The following is an 18,584-nucleotide window of genomic DNA, read 5'->3' on the forward strand; positions in this document are numbered from 1 at the left end:
GTGACAAAGAAAAGAAATGAAAATTATTGAGAGCACTTCTTAGTATATCCCTCTGTGTTTCACAACCAGAGCTGCAGCTGAAATGCAGGCAGTCTCGAGTGACTGTAACTATAAGCATAAGGGGAAAATAGAGTTCTGCTGGTATAAACACAGCATCTGCAGCAAAATTAGGCCTGTAGGGTATGAAGTAGATTGTGATTCCCAAAGTATTCATTTGTGTCTACTGTTGTCCTTTGGTGTTATACTTACTATGTGCAGACAAAGCTTTGATGTTCTGGTGTAGAGTTCACCTGTGGCTATCAGGTTGATAAAGAATTGGAGTCTATTGCATCATTTTCCTTCATTGCTTCCCTCTCTTTTTTGTTTTAGGTGCATACAAATAGAGGATGAACAGATGCTGAGGTCTATGAAATCTTGTATTAATGAAACACTCACTACTGTTGCTCAGTATTTTGGCCAGTTGATAGAGCTGGTTTTAACACATGAAGCTCAGGTTAGTCTGCAGTATAAAAATAAAAGTAATAATAACAATAAACATCTTCACAAATATTAAGTCTTGAAGGAGAATGTTGATTAAGAGGAGGATGAGAATTATATCAGTTTTCAGCAAATTGATGATCTGTGATTCAAATATCTTGCAAAGAGATCTAAATGTGTTTTGTCCCCTGATCAGTTTCCTAAGCAAAATGATCTTGTGTATTACAGTGTTAATTACCACTCCTGGTACGTATATTTTCAGTACAAGGAAGTTAGTTTCTGGATGATGTCTCCTTAACAAGACCTTTGTATGCATTTTCTTTCCCTGTACAGGCACTGCCTTTGTTTAGAAACTTCAAAGTTTCTCCTGCTCTCAACAGTTCCTATTAAAATCTAAAACAAGCTAGAAGACGTACATATAATATGTATATTATTGCAGGACACATTTCTGCATAGAGACAGTTTCCTTCTTAAGTTTGTAGTTCAATTCTAGGTCAAATACAAGAATAGTTTACTAAATAACTTCAGAGCTCTTTTTTAACATGTTTTCAAACACATTCCTCTTTTCTATTTGTTCTTATTTTTATATGTTGCTATTCTTATTTATGTCCATTCAAAGGTGATATTAAATGTGTTCTAATATTACTGTTTTGACTGTTGCCCTTGATTATTTTTGCTTTGTCTGGGTGAGAAGGAAAATTATCACACAGATTAAATGGGCTTGACTTCCCCCTCTATTTCATCTTAAATACAGTAGTCATGTTTATTGTTGGAAGTAACTTTTTTACTTTATGTCACACAGAACCTGCTGAGACAAATAGAATCGTCGGATAGTGTGTACATCACTGAGTCAGCAATTAATAGCTTATTCAGCCTCACCCAGGAAGGTACTCATCTGTGCCGTATCATTGCTAAGGTAAGGGGATAAATATATGGATTAATTCGAAGTAAAATTAGTAATTTGAGTGGGTTATTTTACTCTGCACCCTGATGGTGGTGAGTTTTGAAAAGTACAGTAATACAACATGAAATCATGTATTTCAGGAGACATACTCTAAGTTGAAGAATGTCAGAAACTTATTCTAAGAAACTTTTTTCTTTTGATGTTTTCAAAATAAAATGAAGGTGTGAAAGAGAGGAGGTAGCAGAAAAGAAGACTCATGTCAGTTGTTGTTTCTTCATGATGTAGCTATTTCACAGTATCCAGATGGATCTTCTCTTGTTTCAATTTGTGTCCATTTTTTAAAATTTCTTCCAGTCAGTTACTGCTATATAAGGCCCTGACCATTTCATCTTGGTAATGTCCTCTTAACTGGAAGGCTGCTGTTATTTTGTTCTGCCTATGCTCTTCCTATCCTCTCCCCAAATTCCTGCTTTATAATGTACTCATACAACTCAAATAGCATAATTTAGTTAGTTACTCAAAATGAAGTGAAATGGAAAGAAATTCTCAATAGTTTCAGCTGCCCAATTAACGTTGATGATTCTTTACATTGAAGGTGAGCAATTCAGACAAAAGTTGTATGGGCAAGCAGAGGAATGGAAACCTGCAGGTGTCTTTTCTGTCTTTCTGATACAGCTTTCTTAAGCCTTTCAGATGTTATTGCTACACTTGAAGTCAAATCTTGCTCTGGACTAAAATTTTCAGATGTCAGTTTGAATTTATATAACACGTGCATCCCAAAATTAATCTGCTGAATCTAAACTTAAAAACATAGATATTAGAGGAAAAGGTAGTACCCAAGGAGAAGTAACTTCTTAAAAGCAGCCCAATGCTTTTGCATGAAAGACCTTTCTATTAGCATCTCGGCACCTTATTTAGATTATGGATTTGCAAATATCAGAATGCATGAGTTGAGGTGCCAAGGACAGGGCAGAAAGAAAGCCAACTGCCCTTACTTCTAGCTCAGCTTTATGTTTAAGTTCTAAACAGCATCACTAGTAAAAGAGTATCTGTCATTGGTAGTTTTTTGGTATTTCTCTCCGAAGGTGGTTCTTCATTAAAGTTCAAGACCTCTACAGGCAACTGCAGTAGGATAAGCTCCAGCTGGCTTCTGGGTATTGATTCAACTGCAGTTGTCTGTATCATCTGGAATATTGCCACTCCTTTCAACACCTTGGGCATCTTTTTAGTGTCTCACCAGATGGTACTTTCCAAGTAGCGGCCATGTAAGTAGAGAAACTTTGTAATTGGTTATGTATATAGCTACTGATTACACAGAGAAACAGAAAAATTCTTCAGCTATGTGTACAGAGGATGATAGAGATATTATTAAAGATGTAATTTTAGAAATACTTTGCATCCATTATTTACCTTGTGCAGAAGGATGTCATCACAATATAGGATGCATCTGGCAGTGTGTTCTCATTCACTGATGAACTGATGAATTCACTGATGAGAACATTGGATTTAAACTCATTGCTCTGCTAACACTCATAATTCTAGCAATCCCTGTGAAGTCTATACCTTTGATACTTGGATCTTGAAAAAGTGAGAAAGGAAAGGCATTTTGTGAGGTCAAGCATAGAATAATCTCATCCTCAGTGTACATAGGGGGAAATATACGTCCCCAAATTTCTCAAGCTTCTGTTTGCAGAGTGAACGTGCCAACCGCTTGTCCTGCTCAGAATTGAAGTTAAATGGCACTATCTAATTAGTTTTATTTCTATCTATATTTATAGATGCTTGCACCATAAAAGGTACCGCTGAAGGCTCTGAATGAAGCAGACTCAAATGTGTAGTGGATTCTGGCAACAGCATGAGGGGTTTAATTTTTTCTGTATTGGTATTTGGGCTCCACTCAGTGGTATCCAAAACAATTTTAAAATGCTGAATATTGAGGAAGTGCAGAACTAACAAATTGAGGAAGATTGTCTTGTGCTTTTTATCACTGTAAGAATTCCACAGACAGTTCCATTTAGCAGAAGTGATGTCTGACCTTCAATAAAATGGCTAAATTAATTTATTACTAATAATATGGATATGTCACAGGATGCACTAAATGATTTCCAAGTGAGGAAATGCATGCCCTTATGCAAGGAACCCTAAGTGGTGTTTGGTTGCCAAACTACAGTGGTGATGGTATCACTTGTCATGCACATTTGTTTCCTCTATGCACTAAAATGTAATCGTCCAGACTCACCTTCATCCTTCATCTTCTGTGTTGCATCAGTTACCTGCATCACTGAGGATGGGAGCAGAGGAAATGTGATGGACTAGAATTTTGTATTCCATCACTTGAATAGGTTGCTATGACAGGGAAAGTGCAAGGTGCTTTAAAAAAAAATAAAAAAATTACAATGATCTGGCACTGCACCAGCTCATTACAAGGGCAAGAATGGATTCAGTTTTTGTAAAGATCTCAAAACTTCTCATAGACACAAAAGTTCCCTTGGGAGAGCTCTTATTGTTGAAAAAGCTAGACAGAGAAGTGGAATAATTCAGATAAATATGTGAAATGTTGTGTTTGGTGCCTGTTGTCTTAAGCTATGAATTATAGCTCTGTGGTACATTAAAATTTTGAGTATAAAATCAAGAGCCACGTCAATTTTGAAAAGCTGCCTGGAAATGATCTACTGTTTTCATTTTGGTAAGGTTTTCAATCACCACACTCTCTTCCATACTTTCCCCTGCTAATATTGTTATCAAAATCAAAAAGTCTTTGAAAGGCAAAAATCCTCTTCTACAAAGCCACCTACAATTTTATTCCATTTGGAAACTGTTTTGAGTGTTGCAGTTAAAATTAAAATGAATTCAATTATTATTATTTTTTTATAGAAATGTAACTGTAATTTTCTGTGAAAGTCATGTTGCTGTTTCACCCATTGCTGCTCAGTGTTCTCCACATGAAGTGTAAGGTCTAAGATTGCTAACATAAACGAGTAGCAGTAAGCACAGGATAAGAAATGGAGAAACCCTAAAAATAAATAATAATAGTGATCATAACGATCCTTGAATTTTGAGCTAGCAGAGAAATAAATGTTGTGCTGTGGATTTTGAACTAGATGCCACATTCGTCTGCTGTCAGTGCTGAAGGCACCAGAAAGGAAACTCCACCAGTGAGCTTAAAAGCAGAAAGAGAAAATGAGGACAAGAAGAGCCAGGTGCAGAATCTATTGCAGTAACCTGTTTCAGTCAGGCTTTTGTCAGTGGATCAGTTTCTTACCTTTGGATCTGAATGTTGCTAAAATCCTCTTCCTGTGTCATATCACATAACATGTACTTAAGCATAAAATAACATGACTTAATCATATCATTTTCTGAGGCTGCATCCATTGCAGGAGCGTATTCACAAAATCCTTTTCATGATATTGTCTATTAGATTTTGATCTTCAAATCTTTCTTATTAAAACCCACAAATTAGTATCTTGGTTGTTGAACCTCTAAAACCTCTACTATCATATTCCAAGATGACAAGGAGCTTTTCAAAAATGAAAGTTAAATGCTTTGAGTGAATTTGAGCACCTGTCAAAAACTCCAGCATTGCTTAAGTAGACCATCTCTAAACAGATTCAGCTTTGTGACAAGCAGAAGAATCCATAGCAATCAGTTCCAGAGTTAAAATAGATACATAGTGGGACATCAAGTAACACAGAAAATGTTTTAAAAGAAATCCATTATACTGATCAATTAAAATGAAATACTAACTAGATTGTATTGAATGCTATAATAATAATCTCCTAAAATGAGAGAGGCAAAACCCAAGACAACTAAAGCAAATATACCATACCTGTTTATCACACCTTTCTCTGGAGAAACTGAGCCTGAATGAGATGAGCAGCATCTCAGTTGCTCTCAGAAAATCTTCTAGTACATCTTGGCCTTATCTTGTTTGTACATCTTTTCCATTTCTAGCAAGTATTTACTACAGAGATCATCTTTCAAGCTAATTATAAATGTTGTCTTCCATCATGAGGAAAGGACTTGATGGAATTTGCTGCACTTTAAATAATTTGAGGCCAAACCTGCAAAACACTGCTCATTAGGGGTAGATGCCTTCTCATCCTGCTCATTACTGGAATCACGTGCAGTGTGGCTTTTTTATCATTGCAAAGAGTATGTGAAGCCTGTCCTAAATGAAACTTGAATTACAGCAAGAGCAGTGCTGCTTGTGGTGCTCTTTTGCTACCAGTTATCGACCGGATGTCTGCAGAGGATAAATAGAAAGATGAAAGCATGGTTAGATATATCAGGAGCTTTAGGAAAAGTGTACAGCTAGATGATTTCCAAAGCAAGAGAAGTTTTGTGCTACTAGGATTCTTTGAATGGTAAATAAGTATAAAGTACAAAAATGAATGTGACCAATTTATACTTAGCCCTGTGAGATGGAGTAGCTCTGTTATCATGTCATCATCAGAGAGACAGATTCAGAAAAACGTGAAGTACTTCTGGAGAATGCTGAGATACCAGTGAAGCTTTGGGTGCCTGTGTGCTTTTGACAAGCCATACAATCAGGCTCACTATTTCCTACTTACTCTATATTTCACTTATAGCTCTCTAGATTCATTACTTATGGTCAACGTTTTACAACTTGGTAATAGTATACGGTGCACATAATAAACAATTTGGATCTTCTCCCAACAAACACAGTGATAAATCACTTCCTGTCCCTCAGAGACAAGAGCAAGGCACCCATTTGTCAGAAAGAAAGCTTGAAGCCAATATGCAATTGTCATTATTGTCATTCACAAAGTTCTGCTTATTATAATCAAATTAGAGAACCAGATTTCTCTGATCCCACAGAACTATGAGTTCTTTCATACTGACAATAGGACCGAAGAAATCCAAGTTACCTCAGATCTGAGGACAGCACTGTACTCGCTCATTTCTATGCTTATTAATAGATAGTTCAATTACTACAAGGGGGAAATACCAATATCCTTTTATGGATGGTAGAATCACTGTAAGAATTTTTCTTGTTAGTGTTCTGCCTATTATTTTAAAGGCTCTGAAATGTCTTTGTGCAGTAGTAAGCTGAATATAGCCACCCTAGATATAAAATAACTCAAAGATATACGTGCACTTCTTACAATTCCACAAATTAATTTTACTCTTAAGAAGCCTTACCAAGCCTTCTCTTCTCACTGATTTCATTGAAGTGGCACAAATGTCTGTAAAGATATATTATAAAAATTTTGAATCCTGAAATTATATTGAGATGTAAATTTTGTCTAATTCTAATTTAAAGTCCGTAACTATTTTTTGCTAGGTTGAATGGACACATTATCTCACCCTATTATTCTCTGCTAAATTCCAGCAGAACTAGTACAAAAATGTGGAAGAATTCTGAATTGTATTCTGGAGGTTTTTTTGTCAGAACAACCTGTTGAGATTTCAAATACTATAACTGTCTGAAGAGAAAAAGATGATGTTGAGTAAATCTGAAGGAGTTTTTTATAGAGACTACTTAAGTAGGCTTAGTCTGAACAGTCCATATTAAACTTGGTCCATGATTCCAATTAATTTTAAATCATACCTGTAGTATCAGTACTTTAGACCAAGTTTTTTCATTTGTGAATAATATTTCAAATGCTTTTTTCATTGTGTGGCTACTTTTACATGGAAGAAGGAATAAATAAATCAAAGCTTCTTCTGCAGTCTACCTGGCAAGCATAACATTTAGAGATAACACAATCTAAAAAAATAAATAAATAAAAAATTGAAGTGCATATACTGTATCTTTCTATTTATTATGTGACCTTTGCTAATATTTATGTCTATGCATTATGTTGGAAATGATGAAGGACAGCTACTATAGGGTTTTATATATACTCAATTATTTTTCGTTATGTGCCATGTCTGAAGAAAAATGCGTAGGAATGCAAATTTTATGTGCTAGAAGAGGAATATATGGATTGTATCATTGTAGAACTTGTCACCTTTGACATTTTCTATAGCTCTTCAACCTGTGACCTTCTCTTTCATATTTTATTAATGTAAAATTATGGTGTGGATATCAGAAACATGGAGGAATGTAAAATATTTGCTAACAAATTTGTTTTTAACTAATAGCATATAGCTGGACTATCAATTAAATATCACTCCAGTTGCAGCCTATTGATAATTCTTTGTCATTTTCATATGGATGTCAAGTTTTATTTAGTTTGTTTTTATAACTGGTGAAAGTAAATTGCTTAAACACACCTCCTGCTGAGGCTATATTACTTTTTCATCACTTACTGTATAAGCATTAATCAACTTGAGTTCTCTGTGTAAGTTTAACATTTTCTTTGTTGTTGTTTTGATGATAGCTAATTTGGATGCATTAATAAAGGACTCTGCCCTTCCCTCTGTCCCAGTCTCAGTTACATTGTAGAGAAATGTTTAGTGCTGTTTTTCTGATTTCTGCTTTTCATCTGCAGGAAGGAGGTGTCGTTGCTCTCTTTAAGATCTGTCGCCAGGACTACTTCAGATGCCTTTATCCCCAGACACTGAGAACATTGGCATCCATTTGTTGTGTAGAGGAAGGGATGCACCAGCTGGAAAAGGTAGGCATTTCAGTGCTTTTTATTGACTGCATCATAAAAAGAGATATCCCATATTTGATCTCTTCTAGAAACTGATAACTTTATGGCATTTGATACTGTGTTCTGTTCTAAGCTTCCTTTTTTAGTGCTGAACACATCTGCAATCTTTACAAAATTAGTCATAACAAAAAACACCTTATTAGTTATTTACACAAATAAGCTCCCTAAGTAGGGATAATTTTTGTTAAGCAGTCAAATACGTTAGTGACTACGTCAAGAAAAAAAAAAAACAAACACAAAATAAATGATAATTTCTGGACTCTTTAAAGTGCATATTTAGAAACTCTAATACTTCAAATAACCCTCAGAACATAGAAAGCTTTATAACTCTTTAAATCTTTTTCCTGACACTCAGGTAGGGCATCTACTTGAGGTAGCTTGTGAGAGTTGTAATTGCACTGAAAGATGTGCAACACATATAGCAGCCATCCAGTAAAAAGTGTCTGCTAATCAGCAAGAAGTTTTCTAAAAGCCAATTTTAACTAAGATGGAAAACATCAAAACATTATGCAGTATCAACTGTTTAGGCTTCATTCCTTTTTCACCCTTGCTACGTACTGCCGTTTTGGAAAATGAACACTTCTCCTAGTCACTAAATCATGATCTCATCCTTTTGTATTTCATAAAACAGTCATCTTCCAAAGCTGAATAATGGCCTCTTCAAGTTAATGATAAATGATTTCACTGCCACTTTACATTGACGTATCTTGTAATTTACTGCCACAGAATTCAAGCAAACTATGACAGAACATCTGCAGCAAAAATCAAGTCTCTGAGCTTACAGTAAATGAAGATGACTTAAATTTTTTTTGACATAATGCTAGTTCAGACTGACACCAAAGTCAGTCTAAAAGGATCTCTCATTATGTCCATAAGAATAGAAGAATTAATAAAGTTAGAGATAGAAAGGACTGATTAAGCTCACCTGGTCCAGTAGCACTTAATGGATTTTTAATAGAAATTCTTAACACTGATTTCAGTAGTTCATTTTCATCCGTCCCTTCAACTCTCAAAATCACAACTTGGGGAAAATGAAGGGCTAGACATTAATTCTACTTTTCTGACCAGGAGAAGGTTTATAACCGAACTGTTTATTATTCTATCACTTTGTCAATTTTTTTGCCTAAAATTGTGCCACTGAGGATCTATGTGTTATGTGAGTCCAGTACATTTTTGGATTTCTCAGGAGGAGAATAGGATATTTCATCAAAAGAAACAAAGATCTTTTCTCTTAAAGAGGTTGATGTCTCTCTGAGTACCTCTGAAGGCTGAACATGAAAGGCCAGTACGATGCTATGTCATACATAAATATATTTCAGCTGGTGATGGCCAAGCTTTGTGACTGTAGAGATGAAGGAAGGATAATGTGTGTGAAAATTTTACCACCATGTATTCTTTTGCATCTATTTGGAAGCAAAACAATGTTCTTATCACATGGGAATAAATGGAAGGTGCATTAGATCAGAAGACCGATGTTTTGATGTGAACACCACACTCAGTTTTAATATTGCTGTCTTTGAGTAAGGATGATTTTTTTTCCTTTTAAAATTTGAAATACTCCTGCAAATAAATAAAAGGAGGGTTAATAATAATAACTTCCTTGAAATTACCATAGGACTTTTATCTGGCAGATAGAGCTGTTTCTATTGCCCAGCTAAGCACCTGGGTGGTTGTAAAGCATTTAATTTGCTCTGATGTGAATATCATTATGATTAACTTACTACAGAAATTATCTACTATTTTGCTTATTTTAAACAGGTATATTTTCCCCAACTTTTAAAGAATAATTATTTTTCTTTCCAGTCATGCATCTTTAAATATGTATATCTGCACTCTGTTTTCTTAGAGCATACTTGGAAAAGTCGTTATTACTTTTACATAATATTGATGAACGTGCCTGTCTTTAATTACAGTTACCACGATCACATTGTTGTTGCAATGATTAGCTTTACTCTTTCAGGTGAATCTGATTGGCTATATTTACAATAATAAAAAATCAGTTGCTTAGACTGCCAATTTATTATAGTTATTTAACTTGCAAGTGCTTTCCTGATTTTTAAAAATATGCTGTTACTTTGTTGTACACGTAGGTTCTGGGTTCCAGGAACTCAACAGTATCAAATTAAGCTTTTAATGTAGAAAGAGAGTGAAGAAGTCACCTCATTTTAACTGAGGTCTGTGTGTAAATAAATCGAGCTCTGTGTAACCTGTGCTTCACAAGTGGGTAGTTAGTGCTTCAAGGTGCTTATAGATGTTCACTTGTTCAGTATGCTTTAGCTTCATAATCCACTGTGACACCAGTGGAGCCATTCAGAGGAGTGGAGAGGTCCTGGAAAAGTGTTCACAATTTCCATCCTTTGAGTTATTCCTGTAGCTGCCTATCTCTGTACCCAAGAGAGCTTTGTCATTTGTCTTGTGGCCCTTGAGCATGCAAACTTGTTAGGAGAAAGCCCTAAAAGTATGATTATTTTTAGTCTAGGCATTCTGGAATTTAAGCAAAGAGGTAATAGATAGTACAGATAATAGATGCTACAGGTAGATGAACTACAGATAATGATAATATATACCATAGATAATCCTAAGTTAATAAATAATACAGAAAACTTCTAAAAACAGAATAACAGAGAGGAATTAGAGTGAGGTGAGTAAGAGCAGAAATTGAAGAACAGTTTTACTTTTATACACGCAGACCTATTTGTGCATATGGCCTCAGGGATGCTTCGGACAAAAATAGAATTTAGTGGGAGATCTGACAAATGTCTCTAATGTGAAGTAGCCTTCTGTGGAAAAGGGGTTTCTATTTGAATACAAGCCTACATCTCATCACATCATTTGCCTATAGCAGTTCTTGAACCTTTCACTTTCCAAGGGTGCATTAAGTTTCTGTTTTGCAGTGCTTTCTGATCGAGTCTTCTGTGTGTGTTCTGACATGCAGCCTTATTAAAGCCTGATGTCTGTAGTAGTTTCTCTGCTTCACATCTGTCCATACAGTGTTTCTAGCTGGCTGGTATTATAAGGCATGGCTTTCCAATTTTTCTCTATGATGGAGCTCAGTTAGATGATTTTTACTAACTTTCCTGCTGCAATAAAAGAACTGCAAAGTCAGTTCAGAAATAAATATCAAACAGAGCAATGTACTGCCATTTTTATTCATGTGGAATATTATTTTGTTAAAAACCTGCAACTCAGCTGAGACTTAGATCAGGGCCCAACTGCCACCAAAGAAATGATTTGTGCAAACATTAAGCAGCTGTCTAAATATCAACATTATACAGTATATATTTACTTGCAGAATATATAAACTAGTTCAGTAACTAGTAACAGTTGTTACATCAATAAAACCATATTTTTTAATAAGTGACATGGCAACAAGATTGCCTAAATATAGATTATAAATTCTTTTTAATCCTTCATTCTGAGCACATTGAATCAAATGACTTATTTCCAGAAAAAGAATCTAAAGAAAGGGGAAGTTTAAAATTTCTGTGGCTGGGAAACTAAACATTTCTTGAAGATTTCTTAAGTAGACGTTGTCTAAAATCTATTGTTTGATGTGAACCCCACGTGCTTTTTAAGAAGCATACATTAAATAATTTCCGTCATGAAAAACAAGTTTTTTTTTGGTGAGCTCTTATTGGAAGTCAAGTGAAATGTTTATACAGAACTTGCAGATAAAACTTGTTCATATGTTTTGATTGAATGTGGGCTGATGAATTGAGTTTGAAATGGAGTTACTCTGGTATTGACAGAAATTAACATCTGAAACTGAAAACTCAGGGTGGTTAGAGCTGAACAAAGTAGTATGTTGTATTAATTATCAGCTGCTAAAATCAGTGAGGTTTGTGTAGTTATAGGCTGAGATAGAAGTGAGAGTCATGGAGAACACCTGGATTATGAGAGCATAAATAACTTGGGTAGGACAGTACAAGGCTTAAAAATTAGCCTTGTGTTAAAAATTTCTTTATTTCTGATTAATGTATATATAAAAAATCCTCCTATGACCTCTTTTGGAGTTTTTGTAGCCTGTTAGTTTCAGGACAAGAAATTAGATGGTCTCGTAAGATGATAGAAATTACGTAGATACTGTATTCTCAAATAAGTGGAATTCGGGAGCTTAAAAGATCAAGGTGTCTGTTGTTATTTTAGGAAAAAAATCAAGAAAAAAAATTAAAAATGCATTTTTAATCCACAGCAAGTCTTATTTCATGTTATCTTATCTCCTCTAAGGGACAGGACAAGGTGGAGCATTACCAGAAAAATTAAGGACTCCTAGGACTCTCCATTTGAAGGAGAGAAGTTAAGGGGCCTTTCTCTTGTTTCTCTCCCACAAAAACATGGTAACACAGAAGGCTATACTCCTTTTTCAGTCTTCCAAGGCTCACATTGACAAGTGCAATCTCAACACTTCTATGAAAATATCATTCTTGTTTGTTCCCCGAGGTAGTACTTCGTTTACAGGAAATGTAAATGTGGTCTTCCTGGATGGGAAGAGACTTTCTGCATGTTTAAAATCACAATGCTGGCTTACATGCTAAGAGCGTGTGAGATGATTTAGATGAAAAGAGTTCAAGTGATGCATTCCTCTTTCATTTCTTTGGCTGAAAAGTCACCTCTTCTGTTTTGCATAACATTTTTTTTGTGTCCAACAGCATTGTTTTGGCTCACCTTCCTTGGCCATCTGTAGCCTGGTGTTGGGGTTGTGCTTGTGAAATTGCAAATGAAAGCCAGAAATGGATGAAGAGTTCTCTTGTGATTCTTTATGGAGGAATATAACCTTTTAAAGACTAATACAAGCAACTTTGGACACATGGTGCAGAGCATGGTGACACTTCATGTTAGTGATAAAGCTGGGAACTATGTCTTACCGTTGTCGCTGGGTAATTGTGTAGGTTGTAGGAGAATCAGGAGCTACAGTGAGAAAGAAATATGTTAGCCTTAAGGAATAGAGTGAGGAACAACATTTTCAGAAGTTGCTTTTCACATAGATTTGCCTGGTTAACAAAAAGGCTATTTCAGTATCTGAGTTAGTGGCACAATTAGATAATGTGAAGTTCTAGGCTTGCAGCTCCTTAATTTACTGGACACTTCTCAGTAAAGCTGTTTAATTAATTGGCAGTGAAAAATGTGCTGGGTTTGGCAAATTACATTTCTGTCAAAGCCCCTGCAAGATTCATTAAATCATATCTGGGAGTGCAGGAACTGCCCTTTCTCACTGCTGGTTTCGTATATATTAGGTGGTGTTTGCAAGTGTAGCAAGTCTTAGGTCTTTACAAAATCTGACCATTCCTGAAAAACCCAATGGCGGGGGGGATTGTCAGATGCAAAAGCAGCCTCTTGCACTTCTAGGGCAAAGCATTCTGGAAGTCATGGAAAGGACAAGTTTCTGTATATTGAAAAACAGTGTGAAAATGTGATGCTCAAAAAATACTTGCAGATTTCTCTGCCGTATCTTTTATCTGTTAAAAACCTGCCAGTCACGCAGCAAATTAAAATTTGTTTGCTTTACGGTAATACCCATTTTGTCAGGAAGACAGAAAATCAGAAAAGTAAGGTGGTTTTTTCTTCTGACAGGCTAATTCAAGAGACATGGAATTGAATCAAGACAGACATGTTAGTGCAGGATTATGGGCACTGGCAGATCTCTCTAGGAAAAAAAAAATATACAAAAAAAAAAAATGCTTTGGCTGAGGTCACTGCCATTATTCCAATTCTGTTAAAATGGCAAATTAAATTATAGTAGTTGTATTGTGGTAGCCCTGATGGTCTAAGGAGATGTGTTTGTTGCTCTAATAAAAGATGTTACCTCTTCTTACAAACCTTGCCTCACTTTAATCATGTTATAGGTTTCAGAAGAGAGAGAAAGGAGCCAGCAAGCATACCATGGGAGATAAACATTTTGATAATACTGCTAAAGTTGGACAGTGTGAGACTTAGCTAAGGAGTTGGTGAATAGATGTTGTTTAGAGGATAGATTGTGTTCATCAGTAGATTCTCACTAAGATATCAGATGTGGTGCAGACTGCAAGCATTTACATGTACACTCACCCTTCTGCATGTAATTTCACTGAAAGCAAGAAGACTACTATCTGTTTAAAATATCAAGAGCTACACATCTGCCAGTGTGATCAGACTTCAATAAATTTTGAAGAATAAATATTCTTTTGTTATGCTAAGGAGCAGTTAAGCCTTTGAGTCAGATCAAATAGGTGCAAGAGCATTTTGAGACACCTCTGCCTTTTCAGTAGGGGTGCAACTGGCAGGCTGTGAATTTATATATAAAGCCATTTATAAATTAAAAAAATAAACTGGCAAGATATTTTCTAACTCAACAATGAATATTTTAAGGAGGTTTTTGTTTTTTTGTGATTTCATGTGAGTCCTCACCCACAGAATTGTGTTTTCCTACCTTTTCTTCCAGTGGAATATTTCTTAAGCAAGGATGTATGATAACGTGTCCACATGCAAAAAATTTCACTGTAGTCAAGCAGCCCTGTTAGATTCGGCTTTTGTCGTGTCTTTGGTAAGAGCTGGTCAGGAGAAGGCATTGTAGTGATGTTCAAGTATTAATAGCGATGGGCTCAGAACGAATGTGATGTGCTCTGTTTTATCTTGTCCCTGTTCCAGAGCAGCGCTCATGCAGAGTGTGAGCTGATAAAATCGGATGTACTCTAGCTTTTGGAGGAGCAATCTCTCTTCTCATCTACACCTCAGTTCATCTGTTTATACACCTGTAACATTTTAGCTCTGGTACGGAAGAGTAAGTCTTCAGATTTCCTTTTTTCTTTGTGTTTTAAAAAGGTACAATTCATTGAAATAGATTCTGCAAATTGAAAAGGAAAATCCCCAGACTATGCCAATTTACTGAGGTGTGCTCTTCACTGTGCGAGATCAAATTGGAGTAGTGCCTGTAGATTGCCATTCCCTCCAACTTTGTTTTGAAGATTTGAGCTGGTGCCAGGTTCCCACTCTGCACTTGTTTGGCTCCCATATAATTTACGCATCATTTTTGCAGTCAGTTATGTTAGTATTTTATGCTATCTATTGATTTTATATTTCGCTAAGTATTTTATTTAAAGCACTCCAAATAGCTCCGGATTTATGTTTCAAAAGTCACGGTGTTAGGAGAATTTTATAAATGAAAAATAATTTGGAAATTACCAGATGATGGTTTTTCTGTAAGGATTTAAAATAATCCTTAATCAGTGACAATGACGAGAGCAGCAAATGATCCATGAATGACGTCTGAAGAAACAGAAGCCAACCCATCTAATGACAGGTGGGTTTTCCCTACCTAATAATAATAATAATAATAATCTATCAAGCAAATTTAATTTTAAGATGAAAGAAGCAGCTTACTCAGCTCCTAAACTGAAGGCATAGATTAATGAGAATCAATTGAAGCATTTTAAAAAAGTGGAAGGAGAGAGCTATTTTGGACCTCAAATATCCCTTCTGTTCCTGACAGAGGCAGAAAAGAAACCAGAAGGATGCAGCCTTACAGAGTGACCTAGCAGAGGAGCAGCTTTTGCAATCTTTCTTTTCCCACTCAGCAGGAAATTGTTGCATTGCGTATCTGCGTTTGTGATAACGCACATGTAAACACATACTAGATGTGCTTATGTTGTACAAGTTAAATAGTTTAAATGGAGACACAATAAAGTGTGAGGGAGGAGAGATAGGGGTGAAAATACTTATTTAAGAAGACAGACACACTGGATAGCTTTCCTCTCACAAAATCTCTCCTGAAATCATATATACAAGTCGAACTGACCCATCCTTGCTGCAGGCCTCATGACTCAGCGTTGCTCATGATTTCTGTGACTCATTAGAAAAGTCTAGAGAGAGCTTACTGCTCAGAGCCTCTGTATTTTGTTTGGCTGACTTTTGAGCTTGCCTAAAACTTCACTGATTTCAGAAGACTCTGCACTGAAGAAAAATATACTGACGTGGATTTGAGTGTCTCTGGAACCTGCAAATTCATTACTTTTTATGCCTTCTAAGGCTTCTTCCACACTTATTTTCCTGCCTGAACTTAAAAATGATTCTTGGAATTTTCTAGTGCTCCATATTGTTTCTTAGTCATCTACTCTTGCATTATATTATTATTATTCTTGCATAATATTGACTTTCAATTTTTATTTTTTTTCACACAATTTGGAAGCATGGAGCATTCACAGATGCATATTACTAAAAAGCAAAAAGGGAAGAAAATAATTTCCTCATTCTTCTAACTACAGCTTCACTGAACAATGCAGAATTCCTCACGTTTCACCGTATGCTACAGAAATCTTGAATGACCAACCCCCCACCCTCATCTAAATAAGCAATGTCTCTTGGTTCCAGCTGACTTACATTTCTTTTCTGTGGGCAATGCCAGCAGGAACATACAGAGCTATCTGTTACCATCTGGTGGAGTTTATAACTCATTTGTAGATGAGCTGGTTATCATACATGAGGATAACATGATGGAGGCTGCCAGACAAAGTGTCTGGCTCATGCTGGTATGATAACAAATATTGATCATTTATTGGGATGAGTTGTGGAGTGAAAACACTGCAGAAAGTTCCTGAACCTCAGTAGAGTACTCAGATTCTGAGTTCACTTCTCAACTTCACTGCTTCCTTGGCTTGTTTTTTAGTAGTAGCTGAAGCAATGAAACATAGCAACTTCAGCTTATGCTCAGCTTGGAACTTTTTCTTTTCCTTTTTTTTCTTTTTCCAAAACCACTTTTGTAATTTTTGTACTCCCATGAGCCTTTCCACACATCCTTGGGCTCCAAATGGAGTTAAGAATCCTGGTGTAACAGCACTCACCAGTGAGGAGCGCTCCTGTAGCATTTGGTTCAGGGCATGTGTAAACTAGGGAGCTTTTGTAGCTCTTGAGTTCTGGCTGGATCCTTTGCAAATCAGGCCCCAGTAGCACTCCCAGAATGGAAACTCAGGATCTTCATATTTAGAGAAAAACTTGGAAGTTCACCTTTTGTGAAATCTCATTTTATACATGCACATTAGCTTGTGTTCTTTTTTTCCTTGTTTTTACCCATTAATTCCCAAAATTGTTTTCAAAATAGGTGGTTAAAAGTCTCTTCTCTCTCTCTCTCTCTCTCTCTCTCTCTCTCTCTCTCTCTCTCTCTCTCTTTTTTTCCCTCTTTTATTTCTATTACTGCAACAATGTGAGAAAGTACTTTACAGAATAGAAAAATAGTACATATAGGAAACATTTATGGTAACAACTTCAACCAGTTATGGCCAGAAGATTATCTGAGCTTAAATAATGAGTACTTAGGATTTTAATTTTCTCAATAAAATGGTGTTATATAAATGCAAGCTGATCTCATGGTTTATCTGTCAGTATCACTGTATTCTGACTCTGTCTTGTTAACTCTTACTGCAAGCTGAGATTTTTCCCAGAGATAGTTTGATTCCCTCCAGTACTCTTCTACAACTCAGCCTAAGCTAATAGGCTAATTAGCTGAAACTCAGCAACCATTCTTAGTGACATGCATTTGAAGTCAGGGCTGGGAAGTATTGAATTACTTAGGTAAAGCATCCTGCATGTGCTCCAAACAGAAACAAAATAAGTTAATTGTATCACTTGTTTCTTACCTCATATTTCCAATGAGCTAAGAGCTACCATGTGGCATAGCTGAATCTCACCCATGATACGTATGAGTCTCCTCCTATTTCTTAAAACAGTGAAGGTTAAATAATAATTAATGGCAGGTGATGTAGAGGCCTGTTCGTGCGTCAGTGTAATTTTTTATTTTATTTTATTTTATTTACTTAGGCTTGTTTGCAGGAAACCACTTACATCTGGCATTCTGCCTGATTTATACTAAAACTTTCATGTTTCATAAAGCATCTTCGAAAACATTTAATGAGCTGTTGGAAAAGCAATCTCAGCTCTTTAGGATAATAATCATGTTTTTGAAAAGCTAAGCATCTAACAGCATTGTTCACATATCGACTGATTCTTACCTCTTATCTGTTGTTTAAGTCCCAGACAGCAGCTCTTTCACTGACTGTTCCTTTCCTTTCCAGTACTGTTTAGAGCTTTTCAGAGGACTGTAGAATTTGTTCATTTGCTGCTGCTGGTAATAGATGAGCAAGCTTTTTATTGATCAGGGCATACTGTTGTGCTAAATCACTCTTGATTTTCACAGATACATTGCACGTTGTATAGCGTCAGGCTTCCTTCTCCAACCAATGTTTTTGTAGGTAGAGGCAGTCCAGAGTTTCATCAGGGCTGACATAAGCCTGAGCTGGTATCTTGAACTAGGTGTTTAGTGGTCTTTCATTTTGAAGTAATCTGGAGTGCTGAAGATTTTCTCTTACGCCCTTTTGTGTTTAGCTTGTTCGGTTTAACTCTATCAGCTTTTAGACTTTGACCTGACAGTGATCTTCAGCTGAGATAGAAGTCTTTGGAGGAAAGAATCTTCATCAGACTAGCAGATAGAAGTAGGAAGAATCATAGAATGTCTTAGGTTGGATGCGACCTAAATGTAATAGAAACATAGAATCCTAAGCTCTAAACTGGAAGGAATGTTTAAAGGTTATCTAGTTCAACTCTCCTGCAAATGA

General features: G+C 36.0%; 1 protein-coding gene across 1 annotated transcript in view; it reads left to right on the forward strand.

Annotated features, from left to right (window-relative positions):
* Nucleotides 1-18,584, forward strand: part of INSC (inscuteable homolog (Drosophila)) — a 105,269-nt gene that overhangs the window by 51,832 nt on the left and 34,853 nt on the right. Inside the window, exons 5-7 of the mRNA XM_046941998.1 lie at nt 370-493; nt 1,280-1,393; nt 7,840-7,965. Coding sequence (XP_046797954.1) covers nt 370-493; nt 1,280-1,393; nt 7,840-7,965 — 364 coding nt within the window. The remainder of the gene's footprint in view (nt 1-369; nt 494-1,279; nt 1,394-7,839; nt 7,966-18,584) is intronic.

This window comes from Gallus gallus, chromosome 5 (assembly GCF_016699485.2).
Source record: "Gallus gallus isolate bGalGal1 chromosome 5, bGalGal1.mat.broiler.GRCg7b, whole genome shotgun sequence".
NCBI classification, from domain to species: domain Eukaryota; kingdom Metazoa; phylum Chordata; class Aves; order Galliformes; family Phasianidae; genus Gallus; species Gallus gallus.